The sequence below is a fragment of the Callithrix jacchus genome, chromosome 13, assembly GCF_049354715.1.
Source record: "Callithrix jacchus isolate 240 chromosome 13, calJac240_pri, whole genome shotgun sequence".
NCBI lineage: Eukaryota > Metazoa > Chordata > Mammalia > Primates > Cebidae > Callithrix > Callithrix jacchus.
Genome location: NC_133514.1, coordinates 31,780,593 through 31,799,798, shown reverse-complemented (window position 1 = coordinate 31,799,798; position 19,206 = coordinate 31,780,593). Strand labels below are relative to the sequence as shown.

Sequence of the window (19,206 nt, the reverse complement as noted above, 5' to 3'; positions counted from 1 at the left end):
TTTTCTGAAAGAGTTTGTGGAATTTGGTTACTATTTTTTTAAATGTTTCGTAGAATTCACTAGTGAAGCCATTTGGGCTTCAGCTTTCGTGTTTGGAAAGCTCTTTGTAAGAGTTTTTTCTTTTCAGTTTATTCAGATTTTCTATTTCTTTTTGAGTTAATTTTGGTACTTTGTGCCTTTTTAGGAGTTTATTCATTTCATCATTTACATCGTCTAAGGTTTTTCAAAGTATTCCTTTATAATCCTATTGATTTCTGTAAAGTCAGTAGTGATATCCCCTCTTTCTTTCTTGTTTTGAGACGGAGTCTTGCTCTGTTGCCCAGGCTGGAGTGCAGTGGCACGATCTCAGCTCATTGCAACCTCTGCCTCTTGGGTTCAAGTGATTCTCCTGTCTCAGCCTCCATAGTAACTGGGATTACAGTCACGTGTCACCTTGCCCGGCTGATTTTTTTAGTAGAGACAGAGTTTTGCCATGTTGGCCAGGCTAGTCTTGAAATCCTAACCACAGGTAATTCCGTCCAAAGTGCGGATTACAGGACTGAGCCACTGCACCTTGGTGCCCTCTTTCATTTCTGATTTTAGGAAATTGTGCTTTCTCCATTTTTTTCTTGATCAGACTAGCTAAAGGGTCATCATTTTTTTGATCTTTTCAAAGAACCAACCTTTGGTTTCATTGGTTTTTCTGTTTTTTTTTAATTTTTTAAATTTTGTCTATTTCCACATCAGTATTTATTATTTCCTTCTGCTTGCTTTGCGTTTAGTGTACTCTTAACGTTATTATCTGTTAAACAATGTCACTGGAACTTAATTCACAGCTGAAATTATTTTAGCTACTTCATAATATAGCAATAATTTTTATTGATGTTATTTTTTTTACATGTCCTTCAAGCTGCTTTGATAACTGATTTTAAAACAGAGCTTTTTAAAAAAAATCAGAGTAGGCCTATCATTCTTATACAGTAGGTTTATTTGTCATTCCATTGAAATTTACATAGAATTAACTCATCGTAAACAAAATGTAAAAACCGTTTTAAACATTAACACAACCACTCTTAGGCTTAAGCCACTTGAACCTTTGATCTGCTCAAGAATGTCTTTGCATTTTGTAGGTTAGGCTACAGGTATTGAATAGTGAATTTCATCTTCCACACCAACAGCAGGTCCCATTCAACAGCAGGAAGAGCCTTTGTAGCGCTTTACTTCTCTTTGGTTGGCCAGCGTTATCCCTGATAGTCAGAATAGGATAAACTGTGTTGTGGTAACAATCCCAAAGTTTCAGTGTCTTAAAACAACAAAAGCTTGTTTCTCTTTTGTGATACATGTTTATCATGGGCTGGCAGGAATCTTAGCTAGTTATAGTCGCTCAAGGACCTGGGCTGACATAGCAAGTGGTAGCTCAAATGCTTGTGAGTTCAGTGCTAGCTGGAAAACAACTCTGGAAGAGCTTGCGCTAGCAGTTAAGTGCTGTGGCCTGGAGGTGACACATATCACTTCCTCTCACAGCTCATTGACCAGAGTTAGTCACAAGTCACTCATTGGCCAGAGTTATATTCCCAACCATAGGGGGCTCCAAAGTGCATGCTTTTCTTAATGAAGAGAGCTAGAAATATTGGGTGGAAACACTAAAGGCTACTCTAGTTCAGGCCACTGTCATTGGATTACTAAACCAGGTCTCCTGGTTTAACTTCTTTCCTGTTCATTCTTCATACAGCAGTGATTTTTCTCATTAGATCATGTTGCTTTCTGCTCAAGCTGATCATTATTGTTTTTCAGATAAAGTCATGTTTTTATTGCAGCCTATGTTATGTGCCTGCCTGATAGGGCCTCTAATTATCTCTTAGGCCTAGTATCATCCTGTTTTCCTTGTACTCTGTCCTAGTGATACTGACTTGTAGCTCCTCCAATATGCTTTATTCTCTCATGCCTCTTTTACTCATACTGTTTTCTCTTCCTGGAATATTCTTTCTTGCCTCCTACTCTTTCTTTTGGTTCTGTCCTGTTCTTTTAAGTTTCAGCTTAAAAGTCATATTATTCTCATTCTCCAGTGTGAATTCAGTGTATAACCTTTGAGTTCTTATAACACTCACTCTTTCTGATGGAGCTCCCAATGTACTCCATTGTAATGACATGATTCCTTGTTTGCCACTCTGCCCTCAGTATCTGGCCTAATCGCTGACATGTAGTAAGTACTCAATAAATATTTGTTAAATGTCGAAATAAATTACATGACAGGGTGTGGGAGAAAGTTGATAGTATACACTGTTAAAAAATAGTTTTTTTTTTTTTTTTTGAGATGGAGTCTCACTTTTGTCACCCACGCTGGAGTACAATGGTGCGGTCTCAGCTCACTGTAGCCTCCGCCTCATGGGTTCAAGCAGTTCTCCTCTCAGCCTCCCAAGTATGTGGGACTACAGGTGCCTGTCACCATGCCTGGCTAATTTTTGTGTTTTTAGTAAAGACAGAATTTCACCTGTCTCTGTCATATTGGTCAGGCTGGTCTTGAACTCCTGACCTTCAGGTGGTCCACCTGCTTTGGCCTTCCAAGGGGCTGGGATTACAGGTATGAGCCACTGCTAGGCCAGAAATTATGGTTATTAAAGGACCTGTATACTTCCCATCTATTGCCAAGAATCCAGCATTTGTGAAAATGTATGTGGTTTTAACAGTGCTCAGTTCTTGGTTACCAAAGTATTTTATATACCGAAGCTTCACGAGTCCTTTTAAATATAAAAAATAACTTTGTGGAAGAGTGGTTTCAAATTGGCAATTAAGATTCTTTTCTTTTTTGAGACGGAATTTCATTCTTGTTCAGACTGGAGTGCAATGGCGCAATCTTGGCTTACTGCAACCTCTGCCTCCCGGGTTTAAGTGATTCTCCTGCCTCAGCCTCCCGAGTAGCTGGGATTACAGGTATCCCACCCCTATGTCTGGCTAATTATTTTTGTATTTTTAGTAGAGATGGGGTTTCACCATCTCAACCAGGCTGGTCTCAAACTCCTGACCTCAGGTGATCCACCTGCCTTGGCCTCCCAAAGTGCAGGGATTACAGGTGTAAGCCACTACGCCTGGCCAAGATTCTTTAAATTGAAAATAACAGATTTCCTCTCTTTACCACAGTCATTTATTGCACATAAAAAAATTCCATCAGTAGTGGAGATTTTAAAAAAACAAGCCTTTTATAATACCTAGGGCTTTTTTTGGTCCCCATAGCCCTCTTAATATACCAGCTATTCTAATTCTCCATGTTTGTTTTCAGACCTTACTGATATGTGTATTAATTTATATTATTATCAATAATTTTATTAAAACTTTTATATTCTGAGTTTATTTCTTTTTTTCTGGGAGGGGACAGAGTCTGTCTGTGTCACCCAGGCTGGAGTGCAGTGGTGTCATCTTGGCTCACTGCAACCTCTGCCTCCCAGGTTCAAGTGATTTTGCTGCCTCAGCCTTCCAAGTAGCTGGGACTGTAGGTGCCCGCCACTATGCACAGCTATTTTTTTTTTTTTTTTTTTTTTGTATATTTAGTAAAGATGGGGTTTCATTATGTTGGCTAGTTGATCTTGAACTCCTGACATAGTGATCTGCCCACCTCGGCCTCCCCAAAGTGTTAGGATTATAAGTGTGAGCCACCGCACCTGGACCTTAGTTTTAAATATATACATTTTTTAATCGTGTCAGAATTTTCAGTGGCTATTTTTTTTTTTTTAAGATGGAGTCTTGCTCTGTCACCAGGCTGGAGTGTAGTGGCACGGTCTTGACTCACTGCAACCTCCACCTCCGGGTTTAAGCGATTTCCCTGCCTCAGCTTCCCAAGTAGCTGGGACTACAGGCATGCACCACCATGCCTGGCTAATTTTTTGTATTTTAGTAGAGTTGGGGTTTCACCATGTTGGTCAGGATGGTCTCAATCTCCTGACCTTGAGATCAGCCCGCCTCGGCCTCCCCGCCTACCTCAGCCTCCTAAAGTGCTGGGATTATAGGTGTGAGCCTCTGTGCCCAGCTCCAGTTGCTTTTTAATAATCCATTAAGTTGATGTGGCATATTTAATTGAAAGCTCAGTTATGGCTGGGTATAGTGGCTCACGCCTGTAATCCCAGCACTTTGGGAGGCTGAGGTGGGCAGATCTCTAGGTCAGGAGATGGAGACCATCCTGGCCAACATGGTGAAATCCTGTTTCTACTAAAAATACAAAAATTAGCTGGGCGTGGTGGCGTGCCTGTAGTCCCAGCTACTTGGAAGGCTGTTGCAGGAGAATCGCTTGAACCCGGAGGCAGAGGTTGCAGTGAGCTGAGATTGTGCCACTGTGTTTCAGGCTAGCAACAGAATGAGACCTTGTCTCAAAAAAAAAAAAAAAAAAAGCTTAGTTATTTCCAATTTTTTGTTATTTTGAGTAGTGCCACTGTAAAAATCTTTGTACCTTAAATTTTTACATTTGAACTAAGTGCTCAGGATATAGTCCCAGGAGTGGCATTTCTGTCTTAAGGGTAGTATAGTGGTTAAGAACATGCTTTGATTTGCTCATGGGTGATAGCTAGTGTTAAGGTCACAAAATATCTATATAGCCCTTGGAATTCCAAGAAATAAAACTACCTTGTTTCTCAGCAGGTGTTCAATGGCCTTTTTGCAGTGTTTTCTGCCTAGGTTATCTTAGCCTTTGAGAGTATGACTATGAGAGGTAAAATGAAAGAACAAACTCAGGAAATGAAGGGGTGTAGTAGTAAGTTTTAGTTTGAAAATAGACTAGGCCTTTCCTATATCATGCATTTCTTTTTCTTTTTCTTCTTTTTTTTTGAGACAGAGTCTTGGTGTCACCAGACTGGAGTGCAGTGCTGTGATTTTGGCTCACTGCAACCTCCACCTCCCAGGTTCAAGCGATTCTCTTGCCTCAGCCTCCCGAGTAGCTGGGACTACAGGCACGTGCTACCACCTCCAGCTAATTTTTGTATTTTTAGTAGAGACAGGGTTTTACCATGTTGGCTAAGATGGTCTCGATCTCTTGACCTCTTGATCCATTCACCTCGGCCTCCCAAAGTGCTGGGATTACAGGTGTGAGCCACCGCACCTGGCCTATATCATGCATTTCTAACTTAACAGTTTTGTGGGAATTTTATGCAAATATACTGTGGCATTTTTGATTATTTTGAGACTTAGTCATATCCTGTATAAAACTCAAGTCGTTAAATAGTTACGTAAGTTGTTTTCAATAAATTAGAAAATAGTACTTTTTAATAAATAGGGATTTATATATGAGTGAAAGTATTTTACTTTAGACTTAGAAACACATTTTAAATAGCATCTTCTTACCAACACACAATTTTTTGATCTACATGAATTGGTCAGTTATAAAATTATTTTAGCATCATTAGCCTTGCTTGTGTTTTCCAGCTTACCTTTTGGTGCTCAATATTGAACTCTAGGAATCTTTTATCCATTTTTTTGAAGTGTCAGCATTAAATAGCGTAAATTCACATTTGTGAAGTTTTACTGTATATTTAATGCAAAGGCTACACACACAAGCAGTGCATATTTAACTTGTTTTTCCCCTTCCACTAGAAATCTTTTAAACATTCAGTCAGAATTTGTTTTGTCGTAACAGTTGGCTTCAGAAGATTTTTTTTTTTTTCTTGGAGGAGGTTGAGCTGCTTTCAGAGATTTTGTTGATCTTCTGTCATGTTAGACCACTTCTGTTTCACGTTTTCTGATGTTGTCCATCATACTTCTAAGAGGGTTGGGTTCACTTTTCAAGTCTTTCACGGTTTTGTTTTTTACACAGCAGCAGCAGTCAAGCACTTCATAAAGGAAAGCCAGCACCACTAAAGCTACCACTGTAAATATAAATAAAAGCAGGATGACAAAGCAGGCAGTGTTCCAGTTGTCATGGAAAGGGTAAATTTTTTGAACTTGAAAACCAAGGTACTGATAAACAGAGGTAGTGGTTTCATTCCAGTGGCGGGAAGCCATTCTTAGAGATGCCACTTCTTTATATTGCTCTTTTGAATCTATAAAAAAAGGTAGAAAATGAATTTATGTAAGCAAACTACAGATCTGTTAATTCAAATCTCAGTACTAAGATTTCTTAGTAAATTTGTATAGGCAACATGACTCTTCCTTAATTAATGCCTAAATGGTAGTTTTGAATTTTTTGTATATCTGTGCCACCATACTTAGTAAACCATACCCTGTTTTTAAATGTATATTATTTGTTAGATGAACACGTATGTTTAAGATTCAGCCAGGCATGGTGGCTCATGTCTGTAATCTTAGCACTTTGGGAGACCGAGGTAGGCAGATCACTTAAGTCCAGGAGGTGAAGACCAGCCTGGGCAACATGACGAAACCCTGTCTCTACAAAACATACAAAAATTAGCCAGGCATAGTGGTGCATGCCTGTAAGTCCCAGCTATTTGGGAGGCTAAGCTGGGAAAATTGCTTGAGCCAGGGAGGTGCAGGTTGTGGTGCGCTAAGATTGTGGCACTGCACTCTAGCCTTGACAATGGGACTGAAACTGTCTCAAAAAAAAAAAAAAAAGAGTCATATACAGAAATTAACTGCTAATGGAAGGGGAAAAGGCAACTGTATTGGTTTAAAACTTGATTAAGCCATTGTCAGTGAGCTATTATCTATAAAAAACCTTGCCATTTTAAGGTTGTGTTCTTCAAATTGCCCCTGGAAAAGCTTTTATCATTAGCATGGTGGATTCTTCTTACCTTTTTGGTTCAGTGTATTTCTGTCTTCTGTTTCCCCTCCTTTAATCTTCGATGACAGGTGATCTGAATCAGGAAATAGTGACTGAGTGAAAAATAGTAGAGAAAGAAAAACAAAATGCCAGTTTTCAGAATGAGGTAATATAATTTTAGGTTAAAGTTGTCTGTGAAGGATCCTTAATCTTGGGGTTGTAGATGATAGTCTTAAATGTTTCATAAATCTAAGTGACCCATAGACAGAAATATTTTAAAAAAGACAAATTTAGCCTTCCCAAAGGTATCAGTTATTAAATTATTATTCCATTTCACAAAAGAAGCTAGTGATTTCAAGTTTCAGCATTGTGGCATTAAATTTAGACCTTGTTGACCTGATACTTGTTAGCTCTTAAATGGGTTCTGTTAGGATTAAACATTTGCTAGTATGGAACTACAGTAATAAGGAACTAAATGAGTTTTTACTGTCTCAATCGCTAACAAATATTTTAACACTTATTTTTAAAAATTATACCTGTGCACTGAGAACATTTTGGAAATTGAAGAAAAAATGTAATTCTACTTCATTAATTTATTGATTGTCATTCTGTATGCTTTCCCTTTACTACATACTTGTAAACAGGATTTTATTTTATTTATTTATTTTTTTTAGATGGAGTCTCGCTCTGTCGCCAGGCTGGAGTGCATTGGTGCAATCTTGGCTCACTGCAACCTCCACGTCCCGGGTTCAAATGATTCTCCTGCCTCAGCCACCTCAGTAGCTGGGACTGAAGGCGCGTGCCACCATGCCCGGCTAATTTTTGTATTTTTAGTAGAGATGGGGTTTCACCATGTTGGCCAGGATGGTCTTGATCTCCTGACCTCATGATCCACCTGCCTCGGCCTCCCAAAATGCTGGGATTGCAGGCGTGAGCCACCATGCCCAGCCAGGATTTTACTTTTATAACAAATGCTTATTGATTACCTAGTGCGTACCAAATACTTTTGTAAATTCTGGAGATACTTTGTGTGTGAGAGTGTTTCATTTAACAAAAACTGCAAAGTAGTATGAAACCCCATGTACTTTTTGTTTGTTTTTTTTTCTTAGTAACCATGCAGATGCAGGGCCTCAGAAGTTGGGTTAAGACTCAGAATTGCTCCTCTCCAAAGAAATCTTTAGTAAAAGGCCAGAGATTTATATGATCTGAAGAGAAATCTGAGTATCCCATGTACTTATAATGCAGTTTCATTCATCAACCCTTGGCCCATCTCTACGTCTACCCATTTATTTCCACCCCATTGATTGTTTTAAAGCAAATTCAAGACATCATTTCACCTAGAAGTATTTCAGTTTGTATCTCCCAATGGTGAGGACTCTGTTTTTAAACATAACCACAATATTATTTTCACATCCCAAACTCAAAGTTGTAACAATATAATTCCTTACATTTCTTTGTTTTCTTAATAAATTTTTAAAATTTGGGGTTGATAAAATTATGTTTTCTAAGGTTTTTGTTTTCTTAGGTTTGCTTGATAAGTGACTTCACCTCTCTGGATGGACTTGCCTCTTTGTTTTTTCCTGCATTTTGAAAGTTACACTGATGATTGAGTCCATAAGTAAAGGCTTAAATCCATGTTTTCATTTGGATTTAGGAATCCTGTTTTATGGTACTCGGTGACCCTTTGTCTTGAAGTTAGAGACAGACTGATGGACAGTAACAGAATCAATTGCTTCTTTTAGTTCGGGATCATACAAAAATGCATGGTCTGGAACAGAGATGTGTAACTTCCTATTACATTACAGTTTTTTCCAACTATACCCAGCCTTTCAAAATTATCCTTTTATCCTTTGCATTTTCTCTTCAGAGTACTTCTTATAGAAAGCAGGGATGCTACCTTGCACAATTCTAGGGAGCACCATTCATATTGTGTTGTGGGGTGCTGTTCATGTAGAATATGATGTAAATGGTGCCCCTTTGTATAATGTGAATATCCTGATAGACTACCCCTTCAACCTCTGTCTTGTTGCTTCCTCTAGTTCTAATCACCATACACACAAAAATTCAAGTAACTCATAGAAACTTATTTAAATGGAGACAAAAGTTAGGACCTTTTTGACCCCGCCTCCTGAACAGAGTAGTGTCATGCATGCACGCCCACACTCACATGCCTTAAAAATGCTCAGCTTTTGGAGGTCCTTTAAGATATTTAGCACTGCCAAAATACGCATATTCCTGTGAGGGGTAGCACACATTATTATAGCTATTTTTACTTAAGTGTAAATGAGTTGCACATCGTTTTTGAAGAACAGAGCTAATGAGAGGGAGAGGAGGAAGAGCAGGTCTTTTGGGAAACTGAGGGCACTGCGCTTGTGTGGGTGGGCGAAGAGCAGGTCTTTTGGGAAACTGAGGGCACTGCGCTTGTGTGGGTGGGCAAAGAGCAGGAAGAATTGCTTGGGGGTCTGTCCAGTCATTTTACCTGGGCTAGTTGAGGATCACCCCAGCATTTATGGAAATATTTCTTGAACTTTCTGTTAAGGCCTTCCAGGTTGATCCCTTTTTAAAGTCCCTTTTGAAGGCTTTTCTTCTAAACCTGGCATTAGAAGTAATGTAAGGGGAAGGATGATAGGGAGAGAAAAGCAGTTCCTACATTCTGCCTCTCAGATTAGTTTAATCTGCCTTATTGGTGAAGTTAATGTTAATTTAAAATGTTCACTATGGATTTAAGAAATATCATTATAGTAAATTTTTTTTTTTGAGACAGAGTCTTACCCTGTTGTCCAGGCTAGGGTGCAGTTGTGCAGTCTTGGTTCGCTGCAACCTTTGCCTCCTGGTTTCAAGTGATTCTCCTGCCTCAGCCTCCCTGGTAGCTGGGATTAAAGGTGTCCACCACGAGGCCTGGCTAACTTTTGTATTTTTAATAGAGATGGGGTTTCACCGTGTTGGCCAGGCTGGTCTCAAACTCCTGACCTTGAGTGTTCTGCTGACATCAGCCTCCTAAAGTGCTGGGATTACAGGCATGAGCCACCATGCCTGGCTAATTTTTGTATTTTTAGTAGAGACGAGGTTTCACCATATTGGCCAGACTGGTCTTGAACTCCTGACTTCGTGATCCACCCATCTTGGCCTCCCAAAGTGGTAGGATTACAGGCGTGAGCCACCACATGTGACCCTAGGATATGTTCTTCAGTGAAAAGAACAAGGTGTAGGACAGTGTATATAGAAAAAGGGGACACATATACTCTGTTTGCTTGTGTCTGTATAGAAATCTTGGAAAGACCTACAAGAAATTAATCACAATGATGGTGTGTATGGGGATCCATAGGGAGGAGAGTGAGGCACAGGGATATGTTTGAGGCTTCTTAACCTATACCTTGTGTTCGTTTGTTTCTTTCAGCCATTTGAATTTATTATTTATTTAAAACCAAAATAAATCATCTCTTTTAAAAGGAGAAATAAAACGTACTGTTTCTTATTGTTGGCTGTCTTAAAAGTCTTTTGTTAGCCAATCAGCAGCCCTTGGGGCTGCTCTGCTCTCCATATTGGAGTAGTATGGAGTAACCATTCTTTTATTATTATTATTTTTAGCTCTTCTCTTTTAATTCAAAAAGATAAAATATCTTTGCATTTTCAAAATTTAACAAATCTAGTTAAATCAGCTATTAATATTTACTTATATAATGTAGTAATGCAAAATGTTAGCCTAATACAACTTCCAGAGTGCTACTGAGTGTTCCATTACTTTCTTAATAAACTTGCTTTCACTTACAAAGAGTCTTTTTTCCATCTGTTTACTACATTTGTTGAGTTTTCTGTATTCCAAAAAATTCAAATTGGGATTAGTAAACACTGTCATTTTGGTTAGACTGTATACTTTATTCACATATAAAAATGCTTACAATCTGCTTGGCTGGTTGCAGTGGCTCATGGCTATAACCCCCATACTTTGGGAGGCCCTAACAGGAGGATCACTTGAGTCCAGGAGGCCCAGGCAGGAGGGATCAGTTGAGCCCAGGAGTTTTTATTTTTATTTTTGAGACAGAGTCTTGCTCTGTTTCCCAGGTTGGAGTGCAGTGGCATGATCCTGGCTCACTGCAACCTCAGCATCCTGGTTCAAGTGATTCTCCTGCCTCAGCCTCCTTAGTAGCTGGGATTACTTGTGTGTACCACCACACCTAGCTAATTTTTGTATTTTTAGTAGAGATGGGGTTTCACCATGTTGGCCAGGCTGGTCTTGAACTCCTGACCTCAGGTAAGCCACCTGCCTTGGCCTCCCAAAGTGCTAGGATTACAGGCGTGAGCCACTGCATCTGGCCAAGCCCAGGAGTTTGAGACCAGCCTGGACAACTTAGTGAAGCCCTGTCTCTACAAAAATAAAAATTAGCTAGGCATGGTAGTGTGCGCCTGTAGTCTCAGCTGCTTGGGAGGTTCAGACAGGAGAGTTTGAGCCCAGGAGGTTGAGGTTGCAGTGAGCTGTGATTTCTCCATTGCGCTCCAGCCTGGGTGATAGAGTGAGACCCTGTCTAAAACAAAACAAAACAACAAAAACCCCAAATTACAGTTGTAATAATGACTATGGGTAACACCATAGGCTACCTCCAAAGGCACTTACATGCTTTGCTGGAAGTGTCTGAGCAATTTAAGAAAGTGTATAGGTTTGGTTTATGTTGTAAATGATGATGATTTGCCTTGTGAGTGTATTGATAACCAAGTGGCTCAAAACATTCATCATCTGGCCATATCTGAAAAAAGTAAACACTGTAATATGGAGTCATTTTCTGCCTTAAATTTAGTGTGGCATGTTCTTTCTAAGTATGGTAGAGCTCTAGTAATTTTTGATGTTTAATTTAGGGGAAAAGCTAAATCTTACTTTCATAGATTAGGCATAATTAAGCATGCAGAAAGACATATACCATTAGGCCTGTAATCCTAGCACTCTGGGAGGCCGAGGTGGGTGGATCACCTGAGGTACTAAATTCAAGACCTGCTTGACCAACATGGTGAAACCCTGTCTCTGCTAAAAACACAAGTGTGTGTAATCCCAGCTTTTCAGGAGGCTGAGGCAAGAGAATTGTCTGAACCTGGGTGGCGAAAGTTGCAGTGAGCTGAAATTTCACCACTGTACTCTAGCCTGGGCGAAAGAGTGCGACTCTGTCCTCCTCGCCCCCCAAAAAAGAAATATATCATTAGGATTTTCTCCTATCCTGAGACTTAGTTTTGAAGTTAAAATGTAAGTTTATATTAAGCAAATGCTGTAAACATTCTTTATAAAAAGCAAGATAAAATGGTGTATAAAAAAGTAAAAGAACAGTCTTTTTCAGGATTTCCCTACCCACCCCTTAAAATTTGATTACAGGAATGGGGAGCTTTAAAGTAAATAACATAATTTTTTTTTTTTAGTGTATGTGTTTTGGGTTTTTTTTTTTTGAGATGGAGTCTTGCTCTGTCTCCCAGGCTGGAGCGCAATGGCATACTCTGGGCTCACTGCAACCTCCACCTCCCAGGTTCGAGCAATTCTCCTGCCTCAGCCTCCCAAGTAGCTGGGATTACAGATGTGCGCCACCATGCCTGGCTAGTTTTTGTGTTTTTTACTAGAGACTGGGTTTCACCATGTTAGGCTGGTCTGGAACTCCTGACCTCGTGATCTGTCTGCCTCAGCCTCCCAAAGTGCTGGGATTACAGACGTGAGCCACTGTGCCTGGCTGTGTTTTTGCTTTATGTTAATTTTGACATGTTTACTTCCATTTCCAAAGGCCCCAGTGGAGTACTGATGGGGATGGGACTTGGAACTGTTCTGGAACCTTTGTGTTGGCAGATGAGAATAAAGTTATGCTTTTGGTATATTTATGGTAAAAGCCTTTGAATTGAATTCTCAAGTGCTTTTAAGTATATCACTTTGAAATATGATCAATTAATCCTAATAGCCTGTAAATATAGAGCAACTCACTTAATTTAAGCCCTGGAACTTAGGCCATGTCTCTAGTCAGCTTGGTGAAACAGCAATGAGCCTCCATCTGTGCTAACAATAGACATATTCCAAGCAAAATGTAGGCTGATGATAACAGTGTTAAAACATTGTGGGTGGTAGGGGCTTCTGTTTACAGTTTACCTGAAATTTGAGTTGTAAGTTAACTGTTTTATTTGACAATGTTATTTTTATTTTATCTGAGACTTATTTTTGGTGCTTCTGTATTTTCTATAGCAAGCACAAATGGTTTCTAGGTAATTAACCTCACTGTGCTGAGCCTGGACAGAGCTAAGATCTTGTTACAGCAGCCTTTGGTTTTTGCCGGGGATACTTTGGTCATGCTAGCTGAATGCTGACTAAGAAAAGGGATAGAAATTATGAAGGAAAAAAAAGCCTTTAAATAAACTTACCCAGCAAGGTAAAAGGGCAGAAGTTGGCTCTTTAGGTCACTGTATATAGTATGTATCCTGGAGTTCTAACATCTAGTAAATAATGAAATTTTTATGCTTGAATAATATGAAATTAGAAATTTGATCAGCGGTTGATACTAATTTTTAACAGACATGAATGATTGCTCTGAGCCACGAAGATAATCTTGTTACCTAGAAAGGTACTTACTCTCCTTTCTTAACCAATTCTTCCTAGGTCATATTTTTGTTATAAAATGCAGCTAACAAAAGGACTTACTTTGTATTTATTTTAAGGATTAGTTTAAGAATGACTTCAACATTATATTTAAATGCTGTGATAAATTGATATCAAAAATGAAAGGCTATTTAAGAAGGTTTTTGTTTAATATTAGCATGACGTATATTACAGTAAGATAAATTTCACAGTGAAGAATTATTTTAATTAAAATGGTAAGGAAGTCTGAAGCTGTAAAAATTATCTGTTTGGTTATAATGCAGCCCATATAGTGATACCTTTTATGATCTTTTATATAAAAATTAAAATTGTGATAGTTTCTTGGCATTCTCTGCATCTATGCTCACAAAGTCAAATAAAAATAATTTTGAACTATTTTATCGTTCTAAAAAATATAACAAACTTTCTTGTAAGTAACTATTTTTTAGCAGCCAGTATCATTTGCACATAGAATCAGAAAGCTTTAATCTGGGAGTTGCTTTTGGTCTAGGTGTTTCTTTAAGAAAAATCCTTTGTTAAGACAGACCAAACTGCAGAAATGAAATTGCTCAGAGAAAATGAAATTAGCAAGTAACCAGTTAAAATAAAAAGGTATGGTTTACTCTAAGGTCTGGATATAGATGAGGTTCATGTAAAATGTAATGAATTTTCCATTAGGGCACAGATGGTAAGGGCGCTTATCAAATAGCACAAGGCAGTCTTCATATTTTCGTAATAAAATCCTACCAAGCTGTGAAACAAATACATTGCTTTTTTTTGGATATTTAGTAGGAGCAAAGCTTTCTGGTTGATTTTTCAGGGTAAAATATTTTCCTATTGCATCATAAGGACATGTACCACTAAATAAAAAAGATCATATAAACCTACCTCTTGTCTGAGAGGATGCTGTTGAAGCGATGGTATCGTCTGTTTGTAATGCAGTCTAGTGCACAGCCAAGATGGAGCTGTGCTTCTATTGGTCGAACCACAATGGAGCTGACAGTTTCCTCTGTGTTCATTTGCATTAAGTCTTGCCACCCTTAAGAGTAAATCATTCATAAACTTGAATAGAGCTGTCTGGGGTATCAACTGTCGTCCCTTCTCCTTTGTTTTTTGTTCTTAAGCTAAATTCCTGTATGGGAATTTGTGAGTTACTAACAAATTAATGATTCCTTAGTGTTTCATTATAAAATTTCAGATCCTTCAGTGAATTCTTCAGTGCTAGAGCTGAAAGATAATGTCGGGAGAGGTAGTAACCTAGGAAACAAACAGTCCAGGTTTGCCAGCCTGTTATTTCCTTCAGGAAGTGCGCATAAAATCTCATAAATTAATTTTTCTTTTCTTGTTCTTCCTTTTCTTTCATTACTTGTTCCATGTATAATTTTTGCCCTCTGGAAGTGATTATTTCCATGTGTATAATTTTTGCCCTCTGGAAGTGATTATTTCCATGTGTTAGTTTGATTTAGGAGGAATTATGAAGAAAAAGAATTGGTTTTCAGCTTGACAAGTTGGAAGAGAGCTCGTTTAGGTAAAACACACTACTTGCATTTAAAAAGTAGTCTCTGAAATGTAAATGGCAAAGTGATCTCCAAGTTGGCTGTTTAGAGACAGTATTTTTAGTTAGTGCGTATTATTTAGAATTGTGGTCTAAGCACAGCAGAATGAAGGTTTTTAATTACAGGAGTGGCTGTTACAACAGCAGCAGACTGGGTACCTGCTATATAGACTTGCTTTTTGAAATTATAGATGAAGGCCTGACATGGTGGCTCATACCTGTAATTCCAGCACTTTGGGAGGCCGAGGCGAGTGGATCATGAGGTCAGGAGTTCAAGACCAGCCTGGCCAAGTTGGTGAAACCCTGTCTCTACCAAAACTACAAAAATTAGCCAGGCGTGGTGGCAGGTACCTGTAATCCCAGCTACTTGGGAGGCTGAGGCAGGAGGGTCACTTGAACCCAGGTGGCAGAGGTTGTAGTAAGCTGAGATTGCACCATTGCACTCCAGCCTGGGCAACAAAATGAGACTCTGTCTCAAATAAATAAGTAAGTAAGTAAATAAATAAATAATAGATGAATTTGTCCATTAGTTTCTGGGGCCATAAAGGAATGCATGAAAATATCTGTCTTACAGTCATTAATTCAACAAATATTTGTTGAGTGTTTACTAAGCTTGGCATTGAGTTAGTAGTGGATGCTAGAGACATAAATAAGCACAACTGTGTGATTAATAATTGGCCATTTGTATGGTGTTTGTCCTTAACATATTGTCATCTCTTTTTCATAGTCTTCCCAGTTAGTTGTCTATACAGTAGTGTGGGGTAAGCTTAATATTATTTTACTAAATTTAAAAAAGAAAACATTAAATGTGCAGTCACAGATTTCTGTACTTTGACACAATGGCCGGTTTCAGATGGAATAATCTGTGTAAAGGCTGTTTAATGAGTTTTATCACAGGGTTCACAATGGATTTGAATCTGTACTCTGTCGCTTACTAGCCTCAATTTTATTATGTTTAAAAGGGTACAGTAATACTTCTTAAGTTGGAATTTTGGGAGGGATTACATATGAATATTTACCATGGTATTTAGCAGATAATAAATATTAGTTACTTTTATTATTACAAGTGTGCCAAATACCTTGAGAAAATGAACTACGGAGGTAATATTTCATAATTAAAATAGTGAATGGAAAAGCACCTGTAAGGTATTCTTAATGTTGTTGTTACTTTAGACTTCAGTGTGCGAATTGTCAAGATTGTAACAAAGTTAGTTTTAAAGGAAAATTGCATATGAAGTTTCGTTTTAGTCTCAAAAAAGCATACTCAATAAAGACTTCACTAATCTCAAAGGAGTATTATATTGCCATCCAGAAGCTGTTCCTTTGGATCTCTGACAAATGTTACATTTGACTTGTGGTTGTTCTAATGCAATCTTCTGTTTAAATTATTATTACCAAACTGGTGCCGGAGGTTGGCTCTCCCCTTCCCTTTTACTTAACCTCTCTCTTTGTGGATCAGCCACATGGGAACTTTATAATATCTGATCTCATGCCTTGCTAATAGAATGTGTATTTCTAAGATGTTTTTCTAGTATTTATGATGAATTTCTTACTGTTCCTGCATATGACTAATGGAATGCATTTGTGATGCATTGGTGTAGGGTTCCTGCCTGTAGGAATGCAACAAAATGATAGATGTTCTGAAACAAATGGTCTTTTTTATAGGTTTTTCCACACCAGATAGAGAAGGAGAGGAGGGATTTTCTGAAAGTGGGTAGGCAGTGGTGTGATGCCTTTTTTTTTTTTTTTAGATGGGAGTTTCGCTCGTTACCCAGGCTGGAGTGTAATGGCGCGATCTTGGCTCACCGCAACCTCCACCTCCTGGGTTCAGGCAATTCTCCTGCCTCAGCCTCCTGAGTAGCTGGGATTACAGGCACGCGCCACCTTGCCCAGCTAATTTTTTGTATTTTTAGTAGAGACGGGGTTTCACCATGTTGACCAGGATGGTCTCGATCTGTTTGACCTCATGATCCACCCACCTCGGTCTCCCAAAGTGCTGGGATTACAGGCTTGAGCCACCGTGCCCTGACTGTGATGCTTTTTAAAGTAAGCATCCATGTTCATGCAGTGGCAGTGTCTATGGCTTTTTACTTCTAATTTATCTGTAAAGCTTACTTTAAAATAATTGTGGTATCTTTTTTCCTATCAGTTTCCACTAATTAATTCCCATTTTTGGTCTTAAATTGGTAAGCAGAAATTGATCTAATAAGTGATACATTGAACTTTTCATCCCTCAGAAGTAATCCACTCCTTGTGTTAGCTTTATGGATGGGATTGAGGATTGTATTGTTCCCTTGTTAAATAAACTATACTTCTGATTATGTAGCGAGCCTAATCAGAATTAAGAATGAGATAACTATTTCTGAGGACTGAGAAGCAAAGAAAAAAATTTAAAAGTAAAAAGAAAAAACAAGATAAAGGGGAAGGAGGCCAGGTGCGGTGGCTCACACCTGTAACCACAGCACTTTGGGAGGCTGAGGTGGGTGAATCTCTTGAGCTTAGGAATTTGAAACCAGCCTGGAAAACATGACGAAGCTCATCTGTACAAAAAATACAAAAATTAGCCAGGCATGATGGCATGTGTCTGTAGTCTCAGGAGACTGGGGTGAGAGAATCACTGGAGCCTGGCAAGTCAAGGCTGCAGTGAGCTGCGATTGTACCATTGAGCTCCAGTCTGGGCAATGGGAATGCGACCCTGTCTCAAAAAAAAAAAAAAAGAATGTAATAAAGATACCTTTTTTTGTTTTTGAGACAGTTTCTCTGTGTTGTCCAGGCTGGAGTGCGGTGGCGTGAACAATAAGGATACTTATTAAAAAACTGTGTTTTAGTGCTTTTATGTTATTTATATTTTGTTTCTACCCTCAGTGAGAAAATTGGTAGTTTAATGTATATACACAAAGATTCTGTATTTTTCACCAAAATTTTACAGGTTAGAATTTATTAGATGAAAAACTCAAGAAATATGTTACCAGCATTAAAATTACCTCAGCTGCTCAAGAGTCATAATCATATCTAATATGACGGTGTTACTGTTTTTTTGAACTTCATTTTCAGATCATAGCAATGGATCATTTAACTTGAAAGCTCTATCCGGAAGCTCTGGATATAAATTTGGTGTTCTTGCTAAGATTGTGAATTACATGAAGGTAAGTACGTTCCTCAAATAACAAAAGTCCTGTTTAACTTTTTGGCAAAAGAAGGGGATTAGGGTTTTCAGAAGTTAAATTTCTGTGTACATCAAAATTGTACATTTTTAATATGTGCCGTTTATTACATGCCAATTATACCTTAAGGCTTTTACATTATATTAATTTGGCATTGCAGCAAGTTACCAAAGTATATTTAATCTGCATTAACTCAAGCGTACAATTTCAGCCCACCACTTCACTTCATAAGAGTGTGCCTAGGCAGTAGACATAGCACCTCTTAATGAAATTCAGGCTGGTAAAGCCAATGGGAGGATGTGATTAATTTTTCAGGATATTACTTGCATTAATGTGAGAAGTAAAAATTACTAGTTTGGGCAGATGGTGGTGATGGCTTCTCTGCATCTCAGGGGAGTAAATTAGACATTTATTGAGAGTCTTAGAAGAACATTGACTCACAAAAGAATTAGAATTTAATGTTTGATGGAATATTTAGTATTTTTTAAATACTAAGTTTTGATCATATATGATTTTGGCTTTACTTTGAATCTTTTTTTTTTTTTTTTTGGGACAGCCTTGTTCTGTTGCCCAGGGTGGAGTGCAGTCGCACGATCAGAGTTCACAGCATCCTTGAACTCCTGTGGTCAACCGATCCTCCTGTCTTAGCCTCCCAAGTAACTGGGACTACAAGCATGCACCACAATACCTGGCTAATTTGCTTTTCTTTTCTTTTTTTCTTTTTCTTTCTTTTTTTTCTTTCAAACAGAGTCTCGCTCAGTTACCCAGTCTGGAGTGCAGTGGTGCGATCTTAGCTCACTGCAACCTTTACCTCCTGGGTTCAGGAGATTCTCCTGCCTCAGCCTCCCGACTAGCTGGGATTGCAGGTGCGTGCCACTACACCAGGCTAATTTTTTTTTTTTTTTTTTTTGAGACAGAGTCTCACTTTGTCACCAGGCGCCAGGCTGGAGTGCAGTGGTGTGACCTTGGCTCACTGCAGCCTCCGCCTCCCAGGTTCAAGCAATTCTTCTGCCACAGCCTCCAGAGTAGCTGGGACTACAGGGCATGCCACCACGCCCAGCTAATTTTCGTATTTTTAGTAGAGTCGGGGTTTCACCATGTTGGCGAGGGTGGTTTTGATCTTTTGACCTCGTGATTTGCCTGCCTTGACCTCTCAGAGTGCTGGGATTACAGGCATGAGTCACTATGCCCGGCCAGTTTTTTGTATTTTTAGTGGAGA

At 38.8% G+C, this 19,206-nt stretch overlaps 2 protein-coding genes and 1 non-coding gene across 10 annotated transcripts in view; 1 reads left to right on the top strand and 2 right to left on the bottom strand.

Moving 5' to 3' along the window:
• GTF2E2 (general transcription factor IIE subunit 2) overlaps positions 1–19,206 on the top strand; it is a 78,566-nt gene that overhangs the window by 9,038 nt on the left and 50,322 nt on the right. For all 4 annotated transcript variants that reach the window (XR_013525600.1, XM_002756920.5, XM_078347438.1 and 1 more), the window contains exon 3: positions 17,878–17,969. Coding sequence is in view for 3 of the 4 variants with exons in the window: in XM_002756920.5 (XP_002756966.1) it covers positions 17,878–17,969 (92 nt within the window). In the remaining variant the exon portion in view is untranslated. The remainder of the gene's footprint in view (positions 1–17,877; positions 17,970–19,206) is intronic.
• Positions 953–14,224, bottom strand: SMIM18 (small integral membrane protein 18). Of its 5 annotated transcripts, none has more exons than XR_013525605.1 (4): positions 14,157–14,224; positions 6,708–6,789; positions 5,391–5,999; positions 953–1,226 (listed from the first exon to the last, which is right to left on the bottom strand). XR_013525605.1 is itself a non-coding variant. In XM_008979266.5 (4 exons), the coding sequence occupies exon 4, from the start codon at positions 5,959–5,961 to the stop codon at positions 5,674–5,676; it is 288 nt and encodes a 95-aa protein (XP_008977514.1). In that variant the 5' UTR covers positions 5,962–5,999; positions 6,708–6,789; positions 13,055–13,126; positions 14,157–14,224; the 3' UTR covers positions 953–5,673. The 5 variants fall into 5 exon arrangements, 4 of the variants coding, with proteins under 4 accessions (XP_008977514.1, XP_035126130.1, XP_008977513.3 ...); XM_008979266.5 differs by adding an exon at positions 13,055–13,126 and having other exon boundaries at positions 953–5,999; XM_035270239.3 differs by adding an exon at positions 13,055–13,126 and having other exon boundaries at positions 953–5,999; positions 6,708–6,770.
• Positions 7,788–7,901, bottom strand: LOC118146969 (U5 spliceosomal RNA). Its single transcript, XR_004733152.1, has one exon. It is a non-coding gene; the product is annotated as a U5 spliceosomal RNA (small nuclear RNA).

Bases quoted from the DNA above. Each gene is read 5' to 3' on its own strand.
- SMIM18 (XM_008979266.5), bottom strand. From the start codon at position 5,961: ATGGCTTCCCGCCACTGGAATGAAACCACTACCTCTGTTTATCAGTAC.